Source organism: Cucurbita pepo, chromosome LG19, assembly GCF_002806865.2.
Source record: "Cucurbita pepo subsp. pepo cultivar mu-cu-16 chromosome LG19, ASM280686v2, whole genome shotgun sequence".
Taxonomy (NCBI): Eukaryota; Viridiplantae; Streptophyta; class Magnoliopsida; order Cucurbitales; family Cucurbitaceae; genus Cucurbita; species Cucurbita pepo.
Genome location: NC_036656.1, coordinates 7,143,913 through 7,164,853, shown reverse-complemented (window position 1 = coordinate 7,164,853; position 20,941 = coordinate 7,143,913). Strand labels below are relative to the sequence as shown.

Below are 20,941 nucleotides of genomic sequence, written 5' to 3'. Positions count from 1 at the left end.
TTTATATATATGATATACAAATGTTTTCATTTCCATTATATTAATGCTGCTAAGCTTTGTTAAGAATTATTGGGAATAAGTCTGAAGTTGGTTAATTTTGATAATGGATTTACAAGTGAGGAATATTAAACCTTGTAGGGAAGCCCAAAGCAAAACCACTCGAGCTTATGTTCAAAGTAGACAATATCATACACTGTGGAGAGTCGTGATTCCTAACGAGATTATATAAATTTAAACTAGAAACAGATAGTTTGGGAAGGAGTTATTTACTCTGAGTCATATGATGCAATGAATGCATGAGGCCAAAATTGCAAAGTATTTACAAGAAAACTTGATATGGGTTTGGTGGCCCATATTGCTCTACAAACACCTACTCAGAATTAAGGAGTGCCATAAATAAGTAGATAAGGAGACGATATCCGTGACTCCATTTTCGTCTTTTTTAAAAAACTGTTTGTATCCGCACAAGGAATGGTAACAACCATCACAGATCAGATCAGACCAAATCATCTTGTCTTTCTGTGAATCCTTTCGGCTTCGAGGGAGATGAAAATTCACCAAGACCCCATTAAATGGGGCTGGGTTTTATTTCCCCAATTTGGAGAACATGGTGGCGGAAGGTGAGTGATAACTTCAGTGGGGCCGCCGGACAGGTACGGCGGTGGTCCATTATGGGCTCTTTTTGGAAACTATAAAGTGAATTACCAAACATGTCCTTGATCACTATCCTAATAGAGCGTAGGTGATAGGTGGCCCAATACTAAAGGCCCATACTCTCAAATGAAATGGGCTGGAAACAGCCCAAAAGACACTGGGCCCAAAATGTTGTAAGCCTAACAAACTAATTTATGAGGAAGTCCCACGTGGCAGGCAATGTGAAAGTGATGAGCAACAAAATAATTATAGAATTAGCCAATCATTTTCCACCCCTACCCTTCACCCTATGCTTCAAGCAAATTAGATGTTGACTGGTTATTATATAGATTGGAGTCTCCGGTCAATGCCATGTCTTAATTTCATTAATTTCCCCTACTAAAGTAGATGAATCAATTTATATTTCTAATATGCTTTGAATTTCCACTTTAGGAATTTCCTTGGAAAAATGTCAAAAATGTCCGTGATTCATTCAATATTACCGTAACCAAATTGATTTTTCAAACATAATCTATTTTTAAACTTTAATAATAATAATAATAAAAAAAAAACAGAATAATTATTGAAGGCATGAATGAAGAACTACTTGTTCAGGTGCATTTACTATTTGTGTGTGTTTGTGGCCTTTTAGACGCAATAGAATAAATGAGAGAGAGAGAGAGAGAGATAGGCATACCCATTGGCATATACGAAGATTATGTGAACTTTGGTACCGAAATGAAGCCTGATTGTGATGTGTGACCGAGAAGAAACTAACCCATTTTTCTTCACCAAATGGCTAACCCCTTCTTGAATCTGCAGAAGCCCCTCGTAATTATCACCCTTTCCTTCAGATTCGAATCCGCCAATTCATATAAAACCCTAAACCCCTCTGCAAATCCCCCAATTCATTTCCTACATCTTCCTTTTGCGTTCCGATTTCCAGAGACGAAACCCATGGTTTCAGAGGTTAACCGACTGAACCACTAACATTGCTTCTTTAGCTTGCCTTTTGGTTTTGATTTTGATGCTAATTTTGTAGGACCAAGACATCCTCAATGGTTGGCCACTGGGACTCGAGGTTATGAACACCAGAGTTCGAATGGCAGACTCACAGAGGTTACCGCCCACGGATCCCTTCCCTACCCCGCACATTCCTTCAAGGAGTTTCTCCTCTTTGTCTTCCTCTGAACTCGACACCATGGTTCGGAAACTTATGATCTGCATTTCATTTTTGCAAATTAGAGTCGATGAACTTTCCATGATTGCAGCCAAACAAACTTCGTTAAATTAATTTATGCAGCCAAACAAACTTCGTTAAATTAATTTATCTTTGACATTTACCTCTGTTTGGTTTCTTCTCTTCCTGATGTTGACAGTCCACGGCTTCGTTCTTCCAAGACCACAGCGTGTCTCTCGGCCGGCTCATCGGAATAAGGCCGGGCGACAAGACGTGGTTGTACCTCCCGACGGACGAGAATGCGTGTGTATCGGTAAATTCCGCAAGCTTAGATACGAGGAAAACGAAGAGCGCTGAAATATCAGGCCGAATCTGCATTCCGATTCTGATCGGTATCATGTTGAAGATGATCAGAAGTCGAAGAAATTCGAGAAGTTGAAGAAGGAAACGAGATGAAGTGAAATTGGGCGAACGTAATTACAAATTGCTTCAGTTATTTTTCTTTGCAAGTTTTGGAACATTGTTGATGGAAGACGTGGTTATCGGAAATCTGGAACTTCGTTGCTTGCTTCTGAATTCAATTTATCTGAAGAATCTGAATCAAAATTGAAAAGCGTTTAAGCTTTCCTTTTCCCGATCACTTTCCTGAGAAACAAACAGAAACGAGATACCCAGATTTAATCCAAAAGAATCTGGATTTAATGTCAAGAATAAAGATTAAATTTAATTAAATACAATTTGAAAATATGTTTATAATTTTTTATTTTTTATGTGAAATTTATAATTATTATTTAATCAATTTCATAATATTACAGCAATAGTAAACAACAATTGAAAATAAAAATTATAGAAATAAAAATGATTGAAGGGTTAATTAATCCAAGGGTTTAATAGTAATTATATACCTCGGCATCCAAATATCTGTACGTACGGTACAGGCGCTTTCACACCAGTACAAAACGCATGAGGCCTTAAACCTCCAGAAAACCCCCAACAAAGAGCTTTCAGAATTCCTTTGCTAAACCAGGAACCATGTCCTCCGCCGCTGCCATGGCTGCTAGGTCAGCCCTCGGATCTATCGTAGCCCGAACCACCATCTCCGGCAGACTTACCAGCGGTGCCAAATTGAAATCACTACGATCTCCCTTTGGCATCCCCAAGGGCAAGCAGAGCCCACTCTCCCAATCCCATCGCATTTCGAGTTAAAATTTCGATGGAACTTCTCTGCTATTTCGATTTTGTTTGCGTCTGATGAATTTGTGTTCTGAAGGTTTCCTGTTGAGGTGAGTTGCTGTGTGGAATCGTTGCTTCCTTACCACTCTGCTACTGCCTCTGCATTGTTTACGTCTATGCTTTGCATCTCTTGTAGGAGCTACGGTTGGACCCCTGAAGGTATTTCCTAGATTTTATAGCCTAAACTTTCTATGTAAATACCTGATTGCTTTTTCTTATTTTTTATTTTTTATTTTATTTTATTGATCGAGTGTTCCTTCTTGTGCTACTTGGCTTTAGCTCTGTGTGTTGGTGATTTTACGTCCCGTTAATGGATAATAAGTTAGTTGGTTCTTATGGTTCTCTGTGTGTTGGGGTTATATTTAGGTGCATTAAAAAGTGCGGTTGCGTTTTTGGTGTTCATTGAAATTTTGAAAGAACATTTTTGTTCGTCCGGCTGTGAATTTATTGTTCACATTTTCATCGGCCCATCTTTTACTCTCTTGGTATATATTAAGCTTTTCTTCTTTGGTATTACCGTTTAGTCATTGTCTGGATTTTTAACCAACATAGTTTAAAGGGCTCAATCTTGATTGTTTATTCAGGATGTTGAATTAATATTATACCATAATAATGAGAATAGCTTTGTAGGTCAAGTTAGCTCTGAATTTATTTTTCTTTGCTCATTGATGGCATTAATTTTAGTAACATGACAAGATGCTATTGATTTCTTCTACCACTCAGATTGCATTGATGATGTATGATGAATGTCGATGGTTCAAGCACTTGCCCTCTAAAGACAATATGCTGAAATAAAGTCATGTATTGCTTGTTTTTCATGCCCAAGTAGTTCAGTGACATTGAGCTTTTATAGAAGTAGGAAGAAACAAGCTCATAACTGGGTTTGTGTAGGTTGATATTCATGTTGGTGAGGCAAAATTTTGTTATAATTCTCACTACCGATGACAGTTACCATCCTTGAGTTGTCCCTACTGAATATTCTTTCTCTTGAAGTTTTGGGGACTTTACATGAGTTCATATCCATTCATTATAACTTTCTATAAAATGGTGTATTACATCATAGTCACCCCTGAAAAGTGATACTGCTACATTTGTGTTTATGTTGTTGATTCTTGAATGATGAATGCTGCTATTGAGCAGGACATACCTAAGGTAATCAATTCTAGGTTAGCATCCAAGTCTTCCTCCTATAACTAAAAGAATCATTATAAAGTATGATACAAACGTTCACAACATTGAAATTTTAATGTGGCATGCACAAATGGATCCAATAGATTACAGAGTGCAGTTGAAATGAGTCATAGTGCTAGGAGAATTCAAAGGGGAATAGGTTTCGGGTTTGTAAAACATATAGATGGTCCTACGCTGGTAACTTCTTGAAACATAATTTCATGTAGCTAGTTTACAGGTATCTTGAACTATATCAAAGAATGGGTTTACATTTTTAGAAATGAATTTATTGGGCCTTTAGCTGTTCCTATGACCGATACCTTGTGGCCATTACTTTTCATGATGGTCTTTATATTCATTGAAATATGCTGCCAGCCTCCCTTTAGTTCCATCCCCATCTTCAATCTCATTGTCTAAAGTAGGTTTCATACAATTTCAACAATGTAACCTTGCATCCATCGTCGATCTTTTTCCCCCTTGTATATCTAATTCAACATGTTTCTTTCTCTAGGATCGTGAGAGATTGCTCATTGCTGAACTTAGCGACTTACTCATTTCCAAGCAGGAGGATAACTATGTACATGTTTGTTCATCATGATGTTTTAGGTATAAAAATTGAAGTTTAGAATAGTTGGATGTGCAGTTTCTTAGACAATGTTTATAATCTATCTACATTTCCCGTTTTTGCTGTACTGTAGGTGGATGATTACTGTAATTTGAGATGAGTTCATCGATTATAGTAACTGTAAGATTTTATTTTTTTTATTAAGATGATACGTAGCTTTGGTGGCACTCTATTTTGAGTATTTAAGAGCTAAAAATAGAAAATTGTAAAAACTGTTAATGATTATGTATTTTTGTCATTCTAAAAATAGAAATCAGCTTAGTTTGATTTTTTGTTTTTGGAACAAAAAAATTTATTATTGTTCGTAATTTTTAGAACAATGAAAAAGAGAAGTCAACTAAGATTTAACGTGGAAAATATTTTTTAATGGTTAAAAGCGGAGGACCTCTCACTTGGAGAAAGATAAGCAATTTCTAAATTAATTGAATTTTATTTAATTAAGGAAGTACGATTCAATTTCTTTACTCAGTTCTCTAAAAAAAAAATGATAAAAACGCTTTTTTTCTCTTTCTTTCGTCAAGCCCCTGTACTTCTAAAATATCTACAACTTTTTTTTAAAAAAAATTAATATAGGTGAATTTATAAGTATCTAATTTTATATTAAGCAGGATTGAGATGGTGGAATCCTTCCTCATAAGAGTAACAAACAATATTGATGTTCGATTGAGATTGTGGAATCCTTCTTCATAAGAGTAACAAACAATATTGGTGTTGATGAGTTTGAGTTGTTACCCGTCCTAATTGGTTGGCTGACACAATATTTACTGGCTTGTAACAGATAACAGACTAACACAATATCTACTAAGTTGCTCTCATATAAAATAACAGGCTAACACAATATCTACTAAATTGTTCTCATAGAAACCATGTTGTTATATCTACAGATAACAGGCTAACACAATATCTACTAAGTTACACAATATTTATTAAATTGTTCCTCATAGAAACCATGCTGTTATATCTACATATAACAGGTTAACACAATATCTACTAAGTTGCTCTCATAGAAAATAACAAGCTAACACAATATCTACTAAATTGTTCTCATAGAAACCATACTGTTATAAGACCTAACTGACTGACACAACAATATCTACTAATTTGTAATAGGTAATTGACACAATATTTACTGTGACACAATATCTACTTATTTGTAATAGATAACTGAGAAGGTATCTACTCATGATGAGTCTCATGTCCTATGGTGAGCCGGGAAGAGTTGGTGGACAGAAATGGTTTGATGGTTTGATTTCATAAACGCAAAGCCTTAGGCTTAGGCCTTACCTTACGTTAACCCCTCAACTTCAAATCCAATCTGAGGAGGAAAAGGTCAAATCGATTCCACCGAACTAACGGCTTTAATTCTTTTATTTCCCTCCTCTTCTTTTTTTTATTTTATTTATTTATTTTATTATTTTTCCTTTTTTTCTTCGTTTCCATCGATCCTTCAATCATTCACTCATTCATTCGATTCATTTCATCCATTTCGAATCACCTTCTTACGCTTCCTTCTCTTTCTTCTCTACGCCTACCTCCGGAAGCCGGTCTCGTCTCCCCACCTCTCTTTCGCATTCGAATTTCCTCAAATGGATTCCGATTTCTGGACCTCTCGCCTCGCCGCCGCCAAACGCCACTATATGTGGCAGCATCACCATCCCAACTCCAATTTAGGTTTTCCTTCGCTTCTCCTTTTATTTTCTCATCTATGCGATTGTTTTTTGTTCTTCTTTTCCGGTGTGGAATCGTTGTTTCTTACCCCCTCTTTTGTTCTTCTTTCTTCTTTGTTCATTTGGTTTTCTTCAGATCTATTGGGAATCGATGATTTGGAGATGGATGATGACGCCCGCCCCCATTTTCCCTGCCCTTTTTGCTATGAGAATTTTGATGTTATGTCCCTTTGTTCGCATCTGGAAGACGAGCACTCTTGCGAGACAAGAGTCACGGTACGTATTTTCCCTTCTTATTTCATCGCGCCTACCAATTTTATATGCTATTCACCTACGACACGAGTGCTGGTTTTTTTTTTTTTTTTTTCCCCTCAATACTATTTTTTTTAGTTGGTTCGTTCATTTACTATTCTGTCCATCGCTGCTGATAGCTGCTCCTCCATTCATTCTCTTGTTTCATGTTTTTCATTTCGAGCCGCTACAGGATGACATGAGATTTATGGATTTTGAGATTGGAGAAATGCTTTCCAATCTAATTCATGAGAGGTTCTAGCAATTGTTGTGTAGGACATTCTGCGGTTATAATTCTTTCTGCCAATCGTTGGGAGTAGGGTCTTCCATTTGATTGTCTAAAAGTTCGGCTCGCTTGTAATATTATTTTTCTCCTTACCCATTATTTGATGAGATCCCCAAAGTAATAGAACGGAACTATGAGGAGAAATGAACTTGTTCCGCGTCTTCTTCTGTTTCTTGTGCTTCTCTTTCTATGCTCTTACAGGTTATTGTATTGTTTTATAAGAAATTGGACTTCTGCTTAATTTGCATTTTTTTTGCAGGTTTGTCCTATATGCTCAGTTAAAGTCATGGGGGACATGTTAAGTCATATAACGTTGCACCATGGACACTTATATAAGATATCCTTTATACTTCATACTTGTTTTGTCTGACTACCACCATTACTATGCCCATCTTGTTTGCTTAACAGAGGGGATCACCTTCAGAGACGTCGCAGGTTGCGTAAAATTGCCATCCCCAACAGTCAGGCGTTGTCCCTCTTGAGCCGGGATCTTCGTGAGGCTCATCTGCAGATGCTTTTAGGGAGCAGTGGGTACCGTACAGGCACCACTAATGCGCCTAGTGCAACTCATGATCCGTTTCTATCATCACTTATTTTAAATTATCCTGCTTCTGAAGTTGAGGATATCTCAAAATCCATGCTAACCAGTGCCGAAGAGACGTCTTCAGAGAATGTGGCACCTTTGCCTATTTGGAAATCAAGGTACTTGTTCACCTTTGCCTATTTAGAATAATGGATTTCTCTCTTAATGTTACTCCTCAAGCCTCCATTAGTGTGTTTGTTCATCGTAAGGGGTTTGGTTAGATCAGGAAACTGTTATGCCTTTCACAATTACCTTATATGCCATGAATGAAAAGTCTCTATGCTTTAAACCAATTCAAGTAACTTCCTCGGCCTTTACAAGTACTCATCTCCGGTGTCAAGGTAAGAGAAATTTTCCTGATCACCATAATCAAGTAACAGAGATCTGCCTATTTTTTCATTGCGGGAGGAATTAATGAAAGCCACCACCCCCTTTAGATTATCTCTTCCTGTTGTTTGGTATTAACACTTCTGTACCTCTCTCCAGTTTTGATCCTTCTTTGAGCCAGGAAGAGCGGGAAGAAAGGATGAGACAAGCTATTGGGAGAGCAGGCTTTATGCGAGATATGCTTTTCTCGACCCTCTTAGATGACTAATGAAAGCAGTAAGTTGCTACAAAAATGATGCAAAATTGAACTAATAAATAGATGTTGAATTAATTACTTATGGGTTTGGTTCTTATCGCTTTAATTATTTGTTATCGACCCAATATCATCATACTCTTTTGATGATAACATCCTTCATTACAAAGCTCTGTGTTGTTTATTGATATTTTAATTGCACTATATTGTGATTATGTTGCAAGAAGAATTTGAATGTAAAAATTTCAGAATAGTGAACGAGAAAAGGGGAGCCTTATGCTCATTGGCGCTCGAGGGTCGGCCGGCCAGGACCAGGAGCCACACAAATACACCATACAAGGAGAAATTCGAGAGAAACTTCGATGGTCAACACAGTGTAAGAATCTCCGATTGAATGGCAACTATTGGGACTGGGACTGGGGCTTTCACTTCCAAGGAAATTATCAATGCTTTCTTTTCAAACCTTCTATTTTCATTATGACACAACAACTAGGTTGAACTATCATTTTGAAATTGATACGATGCAATTTTATTATAGCGTGATATTGAATTGGACTTTGGTGTTATAATTGAGATCAAAGATATAATAATACCAATGATCATGGAAGGGAGCATTGCCTATGATGGTCACTGCCTTCATCCTTTTCAATTCATTTCAGATATATCATTACATTTTGGGTGCACGCAACAAAGTGATTAAGAATGGAAATTGAGCATTAAATTTAATCGAGTGCTAAGGTAAGAGAAAACGGACACGTGTTGTCACGGGCTGCCATTTCAATTTTCAACTATTTATTTGGATTTTATTTTTGTTTTAAAAAGGTGATGGAATATTTATTTGAGTTCTAATGTATTTAACGGATCCAAGTGCTGTGCTAAATAATCATTTTATTTTTACAATGAACATACCACAACCTTCAATTTTATTTTATTTATAATTTTGGTTGAGGATATGACGTGGAGAGAATTAAATTTGAAGGTAGTAAAGATTTTATTTTATTTATTTAAAAAAAAAAAGGTAATAAATTGGGGCTGGAGGGCGTGAAATGAACTTGATAAGAAGGAGCGTGAGTGGGAACTAGTCGGAAATGGACCGCTTCAATAGCTCTAAAATATGATCCCACGAGTTATTTATTTATTTTATTGTTATTATTTATTTATTTTATTGTTGTTATTTATTTATTTTATTGTTATTATTTATTTATTTTATTGTTATTATTTATTTATTTATTATCTAAAAAAGAGAACGCGCTAATGGTGGAGTTTAAAATTAATTAATTAATTAATTAATCCTAAATCCTAGCTAAGGTAGGAGGCGAAATGGCAGAAGAATATGGCGACAACTTTTGCAGCTGCCGCTCCATACCACACGGACCACTTTCTTCTTTATTTTTCCTTTAAATTTTTGGGAAGTTTTAAAATATTTTGAATAAATACGTAAAATTAATTTGATTTCTTTTTATTTATTATTATTTATAAAAAAAAAAAAAAAAAGTTGGGTTAGTAGATGGGGGAGAAAGTGAAGAACAGTGGAGAGAAAGCGCGTGGTTGAGGGTAAAAGACAAACGTAAATCAAGTGTAATATAAAACGCGCCCTTCCCCGTGGATCTGCTGTATCGACAACCCCACATGACACATAATTCGGGAACTAGATTGCGAAATTACCAACCACACCCTTACGTCTAGCCGCCCCTTGCACAGTCAAACCTCTTTCTTCACTCTGCCTCTCTCTCTCTCTCCCTCCCTCTCAACACCCTTGGCCACATTTCATCACAATCAAATCCTCGCCGATTCATTCGCCGATTTCTCCACCCCTTCTATAAAACCCCACCATCACACGCCTACTCCTCGGCATCTCAACCCATTTGCCCCCTTTTCCCACCATCCTTCTCACCCACTACCCAACGAAGAAGCCCAATTCATTTTCTCGGGAATCAAACCCACCCATCTCCGCCCCTCTTTTCAATTCTTTCATTTGATCTGGATTTCCACAGTAATGGCGCCGAGGGACAAGGCGGTTCCCGTCAAGCCCAACGTCGGTAACCTTAAGGAAGTGCATTTTCGAGGAGTCAGGAAGCGCCCATGGGGTAGATACGCCGCTGAGATCAGAGATCCCTGTAAGAAGAGCCGTGTTTGGCTCGGTACCTTCGATACGGCGGAGGAGGCCGCCCGAGCCTACGATAACGCCGCTAGAGGCTTCCGCGGCGCCAAGGCTAAGACCAATTTCCCCTTGCCTTCCGACGATCTTCTTAACCTTAACAATAAGATCAATAACAATAATCAGAGCCCGAGTCAGAGTAGTACGGTTGAGTCCTCTAGCCGGGAGCAAGCTCTAATGGTTGATTCCTCCCCTTTGAATCACAATCTCGGTCACGGTATTAGCGGACTCGCCGCCAACGGAGCCATCACTTTTCCCTTCCACCGCTACCAAATTCCCGTGATCGGTGATGCTTTATTACCCCGCGCCATGCCGCCCTCCAACCACGTTCTCTGTTTCGATGCCGCTCTTCGTGCCGGAGTAATCAAGAGCCATCCTCATCATCAAAACCAACGCCTACGTTTCGATCATCACCACGAAGCCGTGAGTAATTTCCTACGCGATTTCGGCAGCGGCGGAGGGGTACAAAGCGACTCCGACTCCTCCTCTGTCGTGGACATGAACAGCCAGGACATGGAGCCCCGTAGAGTAGGAGGCGGCGTGGATTTCGATCTGAACTTCCCCCCACCAGAATCCGCCTGAATTTTTTCCGTAACGAAGCGCGCACGATCGGCTGGGATTATTAATGATAAATTAGGTTATTTTTATAATAATCACTTTTCAAATGCTAAATATTACGACCGGAGAAGAAGATGATACGGCGATCATGTATAGATAGGGAATCCGATCTCCTCATTTTTTTGCAGCAGAGAAAAAAACCAAAACTCTTATGGAGTTGTGTTCCTGCTGTTCCTGTTATCGAGGAATCATTTTGCAATTACCTTTTTTTCATTGAATTAATTATCCTGTGGTTTGAACGAAATTAACGCTCATAATTCATACAAACCCCTCTTTCCATTCTTCTTAATTATCCTCTTCTCTGAAACTGAATTAAAACAAATTAACGTCCACGCCCAGACAGAATATAAATAAATTAAAAGAAATGGAAAAAGTGGGGCCACCTACCTGCGTGGCGGCCGTCCAATGTCGTGTTTCTGTGTGAAACCTTCGAAGCCGGTTTTTACGCGCACGACGCTCTCTGTGATTGTGGGACCACACCGGAAGCTGACGTGGGGATGCGCGGCTCCCCATTCTTTTCCCTTGCACACACTTCATATTTATGGTATAAGGTTTATAAAAATAAATAACCAAAAATTTAGTGGAGCATCATTCAAAATATAAAAACCCCTCACCTTAGGAAAACGTCAAATTAAAACCAAATGTGGTATGAAGCAGACATGTTATTTCCACGTCAATAGTGGCGTGGACAATGTTCCCATTATTTCAACCACATCTTTTCATTTTCTTTTCAAAATTCTTTTAACATGGGTTATCAACGCAAACAGTCACATGCAAATTTATAACCGACAAAGACATTGATTAATGGTATAAAAAACAGTAGAGAGTTCCTATTGAGAGCATTATAATTTGTTAACGAACGAGACAGAAAAATGTCAATTTATTTGCAAATTCTTTATTCTATTTTGAAAAGACGTATTGTATTCACATTCAACCCAATGAAAAAGATTATATCAAAACAAGTCATTTCTCGTAACCTAAACTATTTCTAAAATATTCCTTATAACTTTAATTCAATGTTTCCTAATGTTAGTGGGTATTTAAATTTGTTTATATTTATTTTTATGGCGAGTAAAGGCAAATTTACACAAAATTTGTAATTTAGGTATTAAATAATACGCATTTAAATACAGAATTTTCGGAAGAATTTGAGGCACGTGTTGGACAGAGACACACAGATGGTCACACCGGCAAGTTGGCGTGTCCGAATGGGACCGGGACCCACAACTTTAATTTAATTTAATTTTTTCTTTTCATATCATTCTTATTTATGTTTCTCACGTCAGTATCTTTAAAATTTATATTACATAAAAATATTATTATTATTTTGAGTCGGGAGAATTAATAATAATAATAATAATGAGTGGGTGGCGGCGGGTGGTGGGCCATGTGAGTGGGCCTCAGGCCCATGGGCGAAAAGGAGCTTAGACAACACTGGATTAAAGAAAGCGAGTTGGGATTTGTATCCAAATACATGAAATGGACCGATTTCATTACAGCCCAAATGGCCCAAGTCCATCCACCCATTTTCCACGTTGGCAAAGAAAAAGAAAAGAAAAAATATTGAAAAGATATGAAGTAATATTTTGTAGGAGTTTCAATATAATTATTTATTTACAGGTTGATCATCATTTTGGAAGTACCCGAACCCCCATTCTGCATTTTCCTTTTACTCGATTTCTGCCATTGAAAGTTTTAGGGAGAAGCTCTCCTTTGCAAACCCAGAACCAGGAAGTCGGAAGCTGGAGGCAATAACTTTTGGTTCTATCATTGCCGTCTTCCCAGTAGCTTCAATCTTCAATATGTAACTTCCTCTCCCTCCCTCTCGCTCTTTGACTGTATTTGAGGTGTGTCTTGAATCTTTTTAAGTTGAAGGTGCACAATTAGTTAAAATGTTCGATTTTTAGCTATCAATTTGATTTATAGGGTTTCTTTTCCTGCATAATCATTGTTATCTTCTTCGAGTATTCTGCAATTCCAAGGCAGTGGATTGAGTAAAATTAAAATGTTTTTAGGCATAGCGATTAAAGTGAGATAAAAGGTGCAGTGAGAAGAGGGTTATGCGCGGAATTTTTGTCGAGCTTGGCTCAAGAGGATATGCCCAGGTTCCTCGAAAGAAGTAGGATTTTATGATCCTTCCTGCATTTTGTTATTGAATGAGTTGCTTAGCTATTCAATTCATTACAAAATGTTGACTCCATAAATAAATTTGTATAACTTTGAGAAGTTCTATTTCGACCTTCAGTTTGTTTCCCAACAAAACGTTGGATTGAGAAAATATTTATACTTCGAGGAGTTGGTAACATTTGGTTTTCTAGTTACGTTCATAATACGATTCGCCAATGAAGCCCATAGAAAAACATGAAATATTAGGAGGGAACAAGCATCACATTGTTCATCTCTCCCAAAGACCCTGCAAAATGGCCCTCACGTAGACTCGCCATAGAAACCTCTCCTGCTCATGAAACGAGTCAACGAAGAAAGAAGTCCTTGATCATTCCTCTGCAACCCCTTTGCTTACCCCTTGAAGAAGTAACTCCAAACTGCATAAAGTAAATTGTAGCCATAAAGAATATAGCCAAGATCCTCCGCTGCCTTCCCATAGAGAATGCAACACAACAGCTCTATCAAATGGAAACTTCCTCGATATTCGATCTAAGAGTTTCCACCATCAAAATTCAAGATACTTGTCTCTCCCTTTTGTCTTTTTTGAATTTGGCAGCCTGTTGGCTACAGTAGAACAACATGGGCTGGGGAGCAAGTAGTTCGTCTGGGATAGAGAATTTTTTTTTTTGGTTGTAATTTGTTAATAATTTTTAGGTCAACACAAGAATGTAAAATTGGTTATTAGTTAGGAAAGAGTTCAGTTTTTGCGAGAAGAGCAAAGCTGTTAGATATGTATAGAGAGGTGAGACTGAAGGGCAGGTAATCAGTATATGGAAGCTAGGAAATTTTTATTTGGAGAAACATGTCAGTGACACCTAGAATTATTGTGAGCCTTACAACTTTAAACCAGTATCATGCCCTTTCCATAACCCTCATCACAATTCTTATTTGCTCAACTTTGATAGTGAGAGATAATCTCAACAGAAATCTAAGAAGACTGCAAATCCAATAGCTCATTGAGTTATGGATAGGTTTGGAAGCAAGATCAGTGGAGAATTTAGACAAGAGATTTAGGGGCTATTTGGGAGTTAAGTTTGTAACTGTTTATTTATTCTTAATTTTCCCAATAAAAATATGCCTGGATTATTATCTGTTTAAATTTGTGTTCCCCTATTTTGTTCTAATGGATGAGTTGTTTTTAAGAACAATTGAAGTTGTTAATTTGTTATGCCTATAAAAATATAGACTTGATGAACAGTCACTTCAAGTATACAACATCATGTTTTAGAAGGAACAGGATTTGTTATCCCTATAAAAATAGTGCAAAGTATGGGCCGTGTTTTTCCATACCATCCTTTTGCCTACGAGTTCTAGTTTACACTATTTTCAGCCTACAACTGGCATATGGCTCCTCCTGTTTTATGGAGGTTGTCCTGATCTATCTTTGATTCAAGTAAGAAGAGAGAACCTTCTAGTTACAACTTTATAAACCCTCGTTTTGGAAGTTATTTAGAAAGGGACAATTGAGCTTTCAATGAAAAAGAAAAATGTATAGATTATTTCCTCGTCAATGTCTTTCTTGGAGGGCTATCATGGTGTAAAATGCATCCATTGAGATCACCACAGAGACAGTACTAAGTCTCGAAGCAAATTGGAATATTGAATATGAAGAAATTTTTTAAGAAACAATTTTCATGGTTATAAAATTGTAGAAAGAAGTTTATTCGTGTGAACAAGGCTTTAGTTGGGAATTTGTTAGATGATGAGCTTTATCTTTTCCTTATCTGTAGTCTTCTTGTTCTTAGTTCTTTAAAAATCATGTGAGAATTGTAACTAGGGTTTAAAAATCATGTGATAATCTGTCACCACTTAGAATTAGAATTGCAAGAGAGGATCACTTTGATCAATAGCTTCGAAGCAAATATGGAAACACGATTCTCCCTCCTACTTTTGTTAACTCTTGCCATTAACACAATTGAAAAATAACGCATAAATCCATTAGCACAAGTGAAAAACTTTAAAAAAGAATGCCTCACAGGAGTATATTTCCAAATTGGTGCCCACTATGCAAGAAACACAACAAATCNATATTTCCAAATTGGTGCCCACTATGCAAGAAACACAACAAATCATAAAGCCATTTATTTATGCATCGCACATACGTGCAGAATTTTTGGACAAAGATTCTCAATATCTTCGGATGACATCTCACTTTTCCTAAGGAGGTAAGGGAAATATTGGATATGACCTTAATGTATCACCCCTTCAAGAATGCAGAAGTCCTACTATGGAAAAACTTCATCATTGCTTTCTTTTGAAATTTGTGGAATGAAAGAAATCAAAAAGTATTCACGGAAAGGACACAGACTTATACAAAAGTCTTTGACAGACTTGTACAAAAGTCTTTGACAATTCTGTTTACCATGCTACATTTTTGTGTAAATGGTCTAATATCTTTGCTTCTTATAGTCTGACAGACTTATACAAAAGTCTTTGACAATTCTGTTTACCATGCTACATTTTTGTGTAAATCGTCTAATATCTTTGCTTCTTATAGTCATACCTCCCAAGGTCTTTTCAAAACATCATGGATAATAAATCCCTTTTGTATATTTCAAATATCATGAAATTCTCTTATAAAAAAAATGCTAAGGAAGTTTTGTAAGAAGAATAGTTCTTCCACGTTTCTCTATCAAGTTGTTGGAGTCTTTTGTGGAACTGTTTTTTTTATTAGAAAGAAGTCTCTAAGAAGTTCACCCGTGACCAGCACCATTTCTTATTGGTTTTTTCGTGGCAGTACTCAAGAGCCTTTTTATTTTATTTTATATTTTTTAACTTTTAAAAATTCATCAGCTTTTGTATTCGAAACAAAAATTTATTTTGATTGATTTAGTGTTAAACATCATTTTTTTAACACCATTTTTAATCAGCTAGTTTTGAATTCTTTTTGGTTAGTTTTCTCATAGCCAGTTGTCACTTGATGTCTTGGCTTCTTACTACCACATGAGCGATCTTTTGTCCCGTAGATACTAAATATAAAATTATTTTCTTTTCTCTCATAGATGACTTTTTTTCTCTGCGTCTCAGTGTGTACCTTGTAGATGTTTGTAATGATATGGACGCCAAGAGGCATGACAAGCACTTGAGATCAGATACCATTACTACCACTGAAAGTTCTGAAGTGAAAAAACTGTCCTCTGTAGGAGGAACTGAAAGTAATGGCAATATTGAATTTGCTCGTCTGTCAGGCGAGCCATTGACAAAATTGGTGGAGCAATCACATGGAGAGTGCACGAAAGTTGAATCAAGGAAGTGCCCAAAGGACAAGGAGACAGAAGATCAAGAACTTACTGTTGGTGATAAGGATGTAGAGGCTTTGAGAAATAACTTACCTAAAGATTCTGGTGGCTCAATTTATAACAGCAAGGTTCCATTGTGCAATAGGGGAATTATAAGTGCCAAAGTCTCCAATGGGTTAAGTGTTACTGTAGAGGATTCTGATATTGGATTAGAAAATCACTTGGTTGGAGGGAATCTTGGTAGTACGAATCCTGAGAGAGAAAGTACGCAAATGGACTTGCAACTAGAGAATGGAAAAAACCAAATGGCATCGAGGTACTGACGATGGTGATTCAACAACTTCCTTCATTACTCATCAAAGTTCCATATTAACGATTGTGTTAAAAAAAAAGCTGCCATACAATCATCCTTTTTAGCTAAAAATTTCTAATACGTGGTGGTTATTTTTTTTCCCTGTCAAATGTCAAGGATAGTACTTGAAACAGCTCTTCCTAACAATTAGAATTTCCAGATCAGCTGCTTCAAAGAAGAGGACAAGAAAGTTGTCCCATGGTGCTGATGTTAATATTGAACAAAAACGCCCTGCTGCAGCTATCTGTGACTTCTATGCTAAAGGCTGGTGCATAAAAGGTAGCTCATGTAGCTTTCTACATATAAAAGATAATGCAATCGGAAGTGATCAGCATTCAGAGGAACATGCTGGTGCTGCATATTTGAAAAGGCAAGTTCAGCCCAATCAAGGTGAGGTAGAGTAATTTATGTATGCAGATGTCAGAAATTCCTTCTCTAGCGTCGATTTCTAATAGTACTTTCAAATGACAGCAGGTTTGCAATACAGTGCAGATGCGTCAAAATCACCAGTTTTTCATCATCTACCAAATTCATCTTTCCTAAAGGACTCTTCACTTTCTCTGAAATTCGGCATTTCTTCGGAAAGAACTTTACCAAGGGACTTCACCGAAAGCAAAGGATGGGATGTGTTGCATGAGAAAAATAAGTTTTTATTGCATCAGAGGGAGGACTCACTTCTGAGTGAACTTCCTGACTGTCAGAAATTACCTTCTACTAGTTTTGATGTGTCATTTCCCCTTAATAGAGAGGGTTCGACTGCAAGGAATGAACAGCCTCCTGAGTTTGGACCCTCTTCAGGTGGCTTCGCAAAATTGAGTGTCATGGAGGAACCGGCTAATGTTGCATGCCCACGTTTATTGAACGATTACCATTCTCCAGTTTTGAGAAGTTCTTTGAATTCAAATACTACTCTTACAAAGGGTGGTATTTTATCATCGCGCTTCACTACTTCTAATGATTCTTTTCCTTTTACACCTTCCTCAAGTGCAAGCTTCTTTGGTGCTCAGAAGATGTCCATTATTGATGGAGAACATCGTGTTTCTATGCCGGCTTCCTCCTTCATGAGAAGTTCCCCATTTTCTCCCTCTGAATCAGATAATTCTTTAATCAATGCATCAATGAATTCTTCAGATTACAAAACAAAATATTCTTGTGACGATTGGGAACCATCTGAACCTTTTAGACCATCCTTTTTTATTCCCTCAATAAATACAGCAAGCCAGTATGATCCTTTCTTGGACAGCATTGAGTTACCGAGGAAAGTGGGTGGTTGTCATAATGTTTCTCTCGATCGTCAAGGACATGAAGAAGTATCGCCTCTTAGTACTTTACATAGAGCATCGGGTAATTTTATGGTTCCTGGGAGCTCAAAGCCGGAATTAAATGATGATACAAGTTCTTTGTCCTCTCACAATAAAGCTGAGGATAAGAATGAAAAAGCTGGCCATGTAGAAGGCACGGATTCACTTATGTTTGAAGCAGAAATACAAGGATCTTCTGGTATTGATGGTTGCAATGGTTCTAGGACTAGAGAGGATGATCACATGGGTCTCAGCCGTGAAAAAAATGTCCCCAAAAAAATGAAAACGGATACTGATGGTGAAATAAAGCTTTCAAATATTGCATTTCATGAAAAGGAATCTGAAGCAGAGAGTGATAGACAACTTGGTGATATGGATGGTAAGCATCTCATTGATGGAAATGTGCACAAAGAATCAAAAGCAACTAGGCACTTCCGGTCTGCTCTCATTGAATTGGTGAAAGGAATTTTGAGACCGAAGTGGCGTGAGGGTCATCTGAAAAAGGATGTGCATAACACAGTTGTTAAGAAAACACTCGACAAGGTTCTAGGCACCCTACAACCTTTTCAAGTTCCAACTACAGTGGAATCAGTTAAGCAGTATCTTTCTTCATCTCGTCCAAAGATCGAGAAGCTTGTTGAGGTAGGTATCTTTATTAAAAAGATGAAATACTCTGAATGATGTATATCATGGGCTCTGGATAGAATCTTTGTGGTACTGACAATTATCGACATTTATATGCAGGGATATGTTAGTAAATATGGAAAATCTTGAGATGGCAGGCTAATGCATTCTCTCTTTGGTAAGTTTCCTAAGGATTCTACAATTTAGAAGCCTTGAAGAGTTTGTCAAAGGTTGTTTTACAGTCTTGATTCTTGGAGACTTGACACTAGTTGTGATGGTTATTATTTGACACATTGTGATATTTTCTTTTCTTAAGCATGCGTTCTTCCCTCATTTTGTTCTGTTTAATTCTGATTGCAAATTTTGTCCGAAAATAGTTCTTGTCGTCATATAACCTGTAAATCTGGTGTTGATTGTAAATAATAAAGCCCATTCTTCACTTAGTCGGGTGAAATTCTTCTCTCCAATCAAACAAAATAATGGTAATAAACATCCACTTATAAGAAATTACTAAATTTCTAGTTCAACGACTTCCAACTTGATTGATTCTAGCTTTCACTAATTATTGTATTTCATGTACGCAGTAGGGAATGGTGTTAATTTGTTTTAATTTACTCATTCTCGAAATCTGAGATTAACAACTACAGATCAAGTCAACTTTTTGGTTTTAGGGAATGGTGTTTTCATTCTAATGATTTTTTTTTTTTTTTCCTTCTCTCTTTCCTTTTTTCCTTTTAATTTAAGCCAATTGGTGGTACTTTTTGTAAGCTCCTTCAGTTTTGGGTCAACCTACGCCTTAGCTCCCCATATTTTGTATCTGTTTTTATTGGTTAATGAAGTCTCTTGCTTCTTATTGAAAAATAAAGATTGATGAATTTTTTGTTCTTAGTTGTAGTGCTTCGGAGCCTGTGTTTAGAAAGTTAGCAAAGTAATCTCCTTACCATTATTTTCCGTATCTAATTTCAGCTATGTTTTTCTTACTGATATGGACTTGCTGAAATTTTGAAGTACATTTTGTCCGAGAGAAATTAAATATTATGTTTTCGTGTTGAAATATTATCTTTTAGTTCCTCAACTATGTTTGTCTTATTGTTAATCATTCATTATTTTATAAAATCTTGATTGCTATGAAGCATAGGCTATAGACACATGTACACATACACATTTTGAAGAAAAGAACGACTTGAGATCAAATGAAAGAATGCACGAGGTTAATACAAAAGAGTAGAGCCCATCCAAAAGGAGCCAAAGGATGAGGGAAAAAACCACTAGAAATTACAAAAAGGATGAGAGATAAAGGATAACCACTGAAGTGCTCAGTGGCGGAAGCCCAGAAGGAGTCATTTAACCTAGCCAAAACCCGAACATCCTCCTAGGGACTATCTTTATTACTAATGACTCTCCTATTTTTGCAAGCCAGATGTTCCATGAAGCTGCAAAGAAAGCTGCCTGCCTTAGAAACACACCCGAGGGTGTAATAACTTCCCTTCCATCATAGTCCCGCACTCTCTGCTGCGAGCCATCTTAGTTAAGAGTCCAAGATTCTAATTCTTAAAGTCACTGAAGCAAATTGACAATCCCATAAAACATGGTCTAGACTTTCCACAACCTCCTTGATGTTATTACTGTGGAAATTTTTTGTGGCAAAAAATCTGACCTTTGGGATCTGAAGCTTCCAAGGTTAGGGGAACAAAGACACTTGTGGGTTAGACCCACGCAAAAAAGAATAAAGAGCTACACGGCATGCTAGAACACCAAAAGCAAATATCTTTTACTCTCGGACGGGAGCAAAAATTGGCCAGAAGACAACATGATGTAAATTGGGATCCCGCTCAACTGACTGAGAAGAAGGTTTTTTTCCAAGAGGCAAGATGCTTTGAAACCCTTTCGATCATTAGGTTCCAGGAGGAGGCACAATTAGACAATGATTAAAATAGCTTTTGTTAGATGATTTAATGAAAATTTTGTTAACTACAACTATTAAAATAGGTTTTTATGAAAAGTTTTTAGATTAAAATAGAATGCTGGAAAGTTTAGAGGTAAAAATAGAGTAAGCATGAAAGTTTAAGAGCTGAAGTTAGTTTTATGTATTTGTTTTTGTTTCAGTGTTCCATGGACCTATTAATTATTCAACTTAGTTCTACAATGTCCTGTGGTGTTATTGATTGCGGTAGCTATGACATGGCTTTTCTATTGCATCATAATAGATACGAATATCTGAGCCTGATGGCTTGC

At 37.1% G+C, this 20,941-nt stretch overlaps 5 protein-coding genes across 11 annotated transcripts; all 5 read left to right on the top strand.

The window, feature by feature from the left end:
* Positions 1-1,256: 1,256 nt before the first annotated feature.
* Positions 1,257-2,451, top strand: LOC111781162. The gene is made up of 3 exons (XM_023661615.1): positions 1,257-1,602; positions 1,676-1,837; positions 2,013-2,451. The coding sequence occupies exons 1-3, from the start codon at positions 1,429-1,431 to the stop codon at positions 2,250-2,252; spliced, it is 576 nt and encodes a 191-aa protein (XP_023517383.1). The 5' UTR covers positions 1,257-1,428; the 3' UTR covers positions 2,253-2,451.
* Positions 2,452-2,757: 306 nt separating this feature from the next.
* Positions 2,758-5,005, top strand: LOC111781913 (protein NUCLEAR FUSION DEFECTIVE 6, chloroplastic/mitochondrial). Of its 2 annotated transcripts, none has more exons than XM_023662646.1 (3): positions 2,758-3,015; positions 3,084-3,205; positions 3,770-4,146. In XM_023662646.1, the coding sequence occupies exons 1-3, from the start codon at positions 2,846-2,848 to the stop codon at positions 3,787-3,789; spliced, it is 312 nt and encodes a 103-aa protein (XP_023518414.1). In that variant the 5' UTR covers positions 2,758-2,845; the 3' UTR covers positions 3,790-4,146. The 2 variants fall into 2 exon arrangements, with proteins under 2 accessions (XP_023518414.1, XP_023518415.1); XM_023662647.1 differs by lacking the exon at positions 3,770-4,146 and adding an exon at positions 4,728-5,005 and having other exon boundaries at positions 2,763-3,015.
* A 1,261-nt stretch (positions 5,006-6,266) lies between these two features.
* Positions 6,267-8,869, top strand: LOC111780909 (protein DEHYDRATION-INDUCED 19-like). 3 transcript variants are annotated; one of them, XM_023661262.1, is made up of 6 exons: positions 6,267-6,512; positions 6,645-6,784; positions 7,345-7,422; positions 7,504-7,787; positions 8,155-8,271; positions 8,503-8,869. In XM_023661262.1, the coding sequence occupies exons 1-5, from the start codon at positions 6,428-6,430 to the stop codon at positions 8,261-8,263; spliced, it is 696 nt and encodes a 231-aa protein (XP_023517030.1). In that variant the 5' UTR covers positions 6,267-6,427; the 3' UTR covers positions 8,264-8,271; positions 8,503-8,869. The 3 variants fall into 3 exon arrangements, with proteins under 3 accessions (XP_023517030.1, XP_023517028.1, XP_023517027.1); XM_023661259.1 differs by having other exon boundaries at positions 6,268-6,512; positions 8,498-8,869; XM_023661260.1 differs by having other exon boundaries at positions 8,155-8,869.
* Positions 8,870-9,821: 952 nt separating this feature from the next.
* Positions 9,822-11,291, top strand: LOC111781141 (ethylene-responsive transcription factor 4-like). The gene has a single exon (XM_023661589.1). It carries the CDS (start codon positions 10,245-10,247, stop codon positions 10,986-10,988), a length of 744 nt encoding a protein of 247 aa, XP_023517357.1. The 5' UTR covers positions 9,822-10,244; the 3' UTR covers positions 10,989-11,291.
* A 1,356-nt stretch (positions 11,292-12,647) lies between these two features.
* On the top strand, positions 12,648-20,852 carry LOC111781185 (protein FRIGIDA-ESSENTIAL 1). 4 transcript variants are annotated; one of them, XM_023661648.1, is made up of 6 exons: positions 12,648-12,828; positions 13,040-13,143; positions 16,218-16,745; positions 16,942-17,171; positions 17,256-18,724; positions 18,827-20,852. In XM_023661648.1, exons 2-6 carry the CDS (start codon positions 13,085-13,087, stop codon positions 18,854-18,856), a joined length of 2,316 nt encoding a protein of 771 aa, XP_023517416.1. In that variant the 5' UTR covers positions 12,648-12,828; positions 13,040-13,084; the 3' UTR covers positions 18,857-20,852. The 4 variants fall into 4 exon arrangements, with proteins under 4 accessions (XP_023517416.1, XP_023517415.1, XP_023517417.1 ...); XM_023661647.1 differs by having other exon boundaries at positions 17,253-18,724; XM_023661649.1 differs by lacking the exon at positions 13,040-13,143 and having other exon boundaries at positions 17,253-18,724.
* The last annotated feature ends 89 nt before the right edge of the window (positions 20,853-20,941 follow it).

Coding starts and splice junctions, on each gene's coding strand:
- LOC111780909 (XM_023661262.1), top strand. CDS start 6,428: ATGGATTCCGATTTCTGGACCTCTCGCCTCGCCGCCGCCAAACGCCAC. Junction 6,513..6,644: donor CCATCCCAACTCCAATTTAG/GTTTTCCTTCGC, acceptor GGTTTTCTTCAG/ATCTATTGGGAATCGATGAT. Junction 7,423..7,503: donor ACCATGGACACTTATATAAG/ATATCCTTTATA, acceptor AGAGGGGATCAC/CTTCAGAGACGTCGCAGGTT.
- LOC111781141 (XM_023661589.1), top strand. CDS start 10,245: ATGGCGCCGAGGGACAAGGCGGTTCCCGTCAAGCCCAACGTCGGTAAC.
- LOC111781185 (XM_023661647.1), top strand. CDS start 13,085: ATGCGCGGAATTTTTGTCGAGCTTGGCTCAAGAGGATATGCCCAGGTT. Junction 13,144..16,217: donor GCCCAGGTTCCTCGAAAGAA/GTAGGATTTTAT, acceptor TCTGCGTCTCAG/TGTGTACCTTGTAGATGTTT. Junction 18,725..18,826: donor AGATCGAGAAGCTTGTTGAG/GTAGGTATCTTT, acceptor ATTTATATGCAG/GGATATGTTAGTAAATATGG.
- LOC111781162 (XM_023661615.1), top strand. CDS start 1,429: ATGGCTAACCCCTTCTTGAATCTGCAGAAGCCCCTCGTAATTATCACC. Junction 1,603..1,675: donor CGAAACCCATGGTTTCAGAG/GTTAACCGACTG, acceptor CTAATTTTGTAG/GACCAAGACATCCTCAATGG. Junction 1,838..2,012: donor CCTCTGAACTCGACACCATG/GTTCGGAAACTT, acceptor TGATGTTGACAG/TCCACGGCTTCGTTCTTCCA.
- LOC111781913 (XM_023662646.1), top strand. CDS start 2,846: ATGTCCTCCGCCGCTGCCATGGCTGCTAGGTCAGCCCTCGGATCTATC. Junction 3,016..3,083: donor CAATCCCATCGCATTTCGAG/TTAAAATTTCGA, acceptor TGTGTTCTGAAG/GTTTCCTGTTGAGGTGAGTT. Junction 3,206..3,769: donor CTACGGTTGGACCCCTGAAG/GTATTTCCTAGA, acceptor TCTACCACTCAG/ATTGCATTGATGATGTATGA.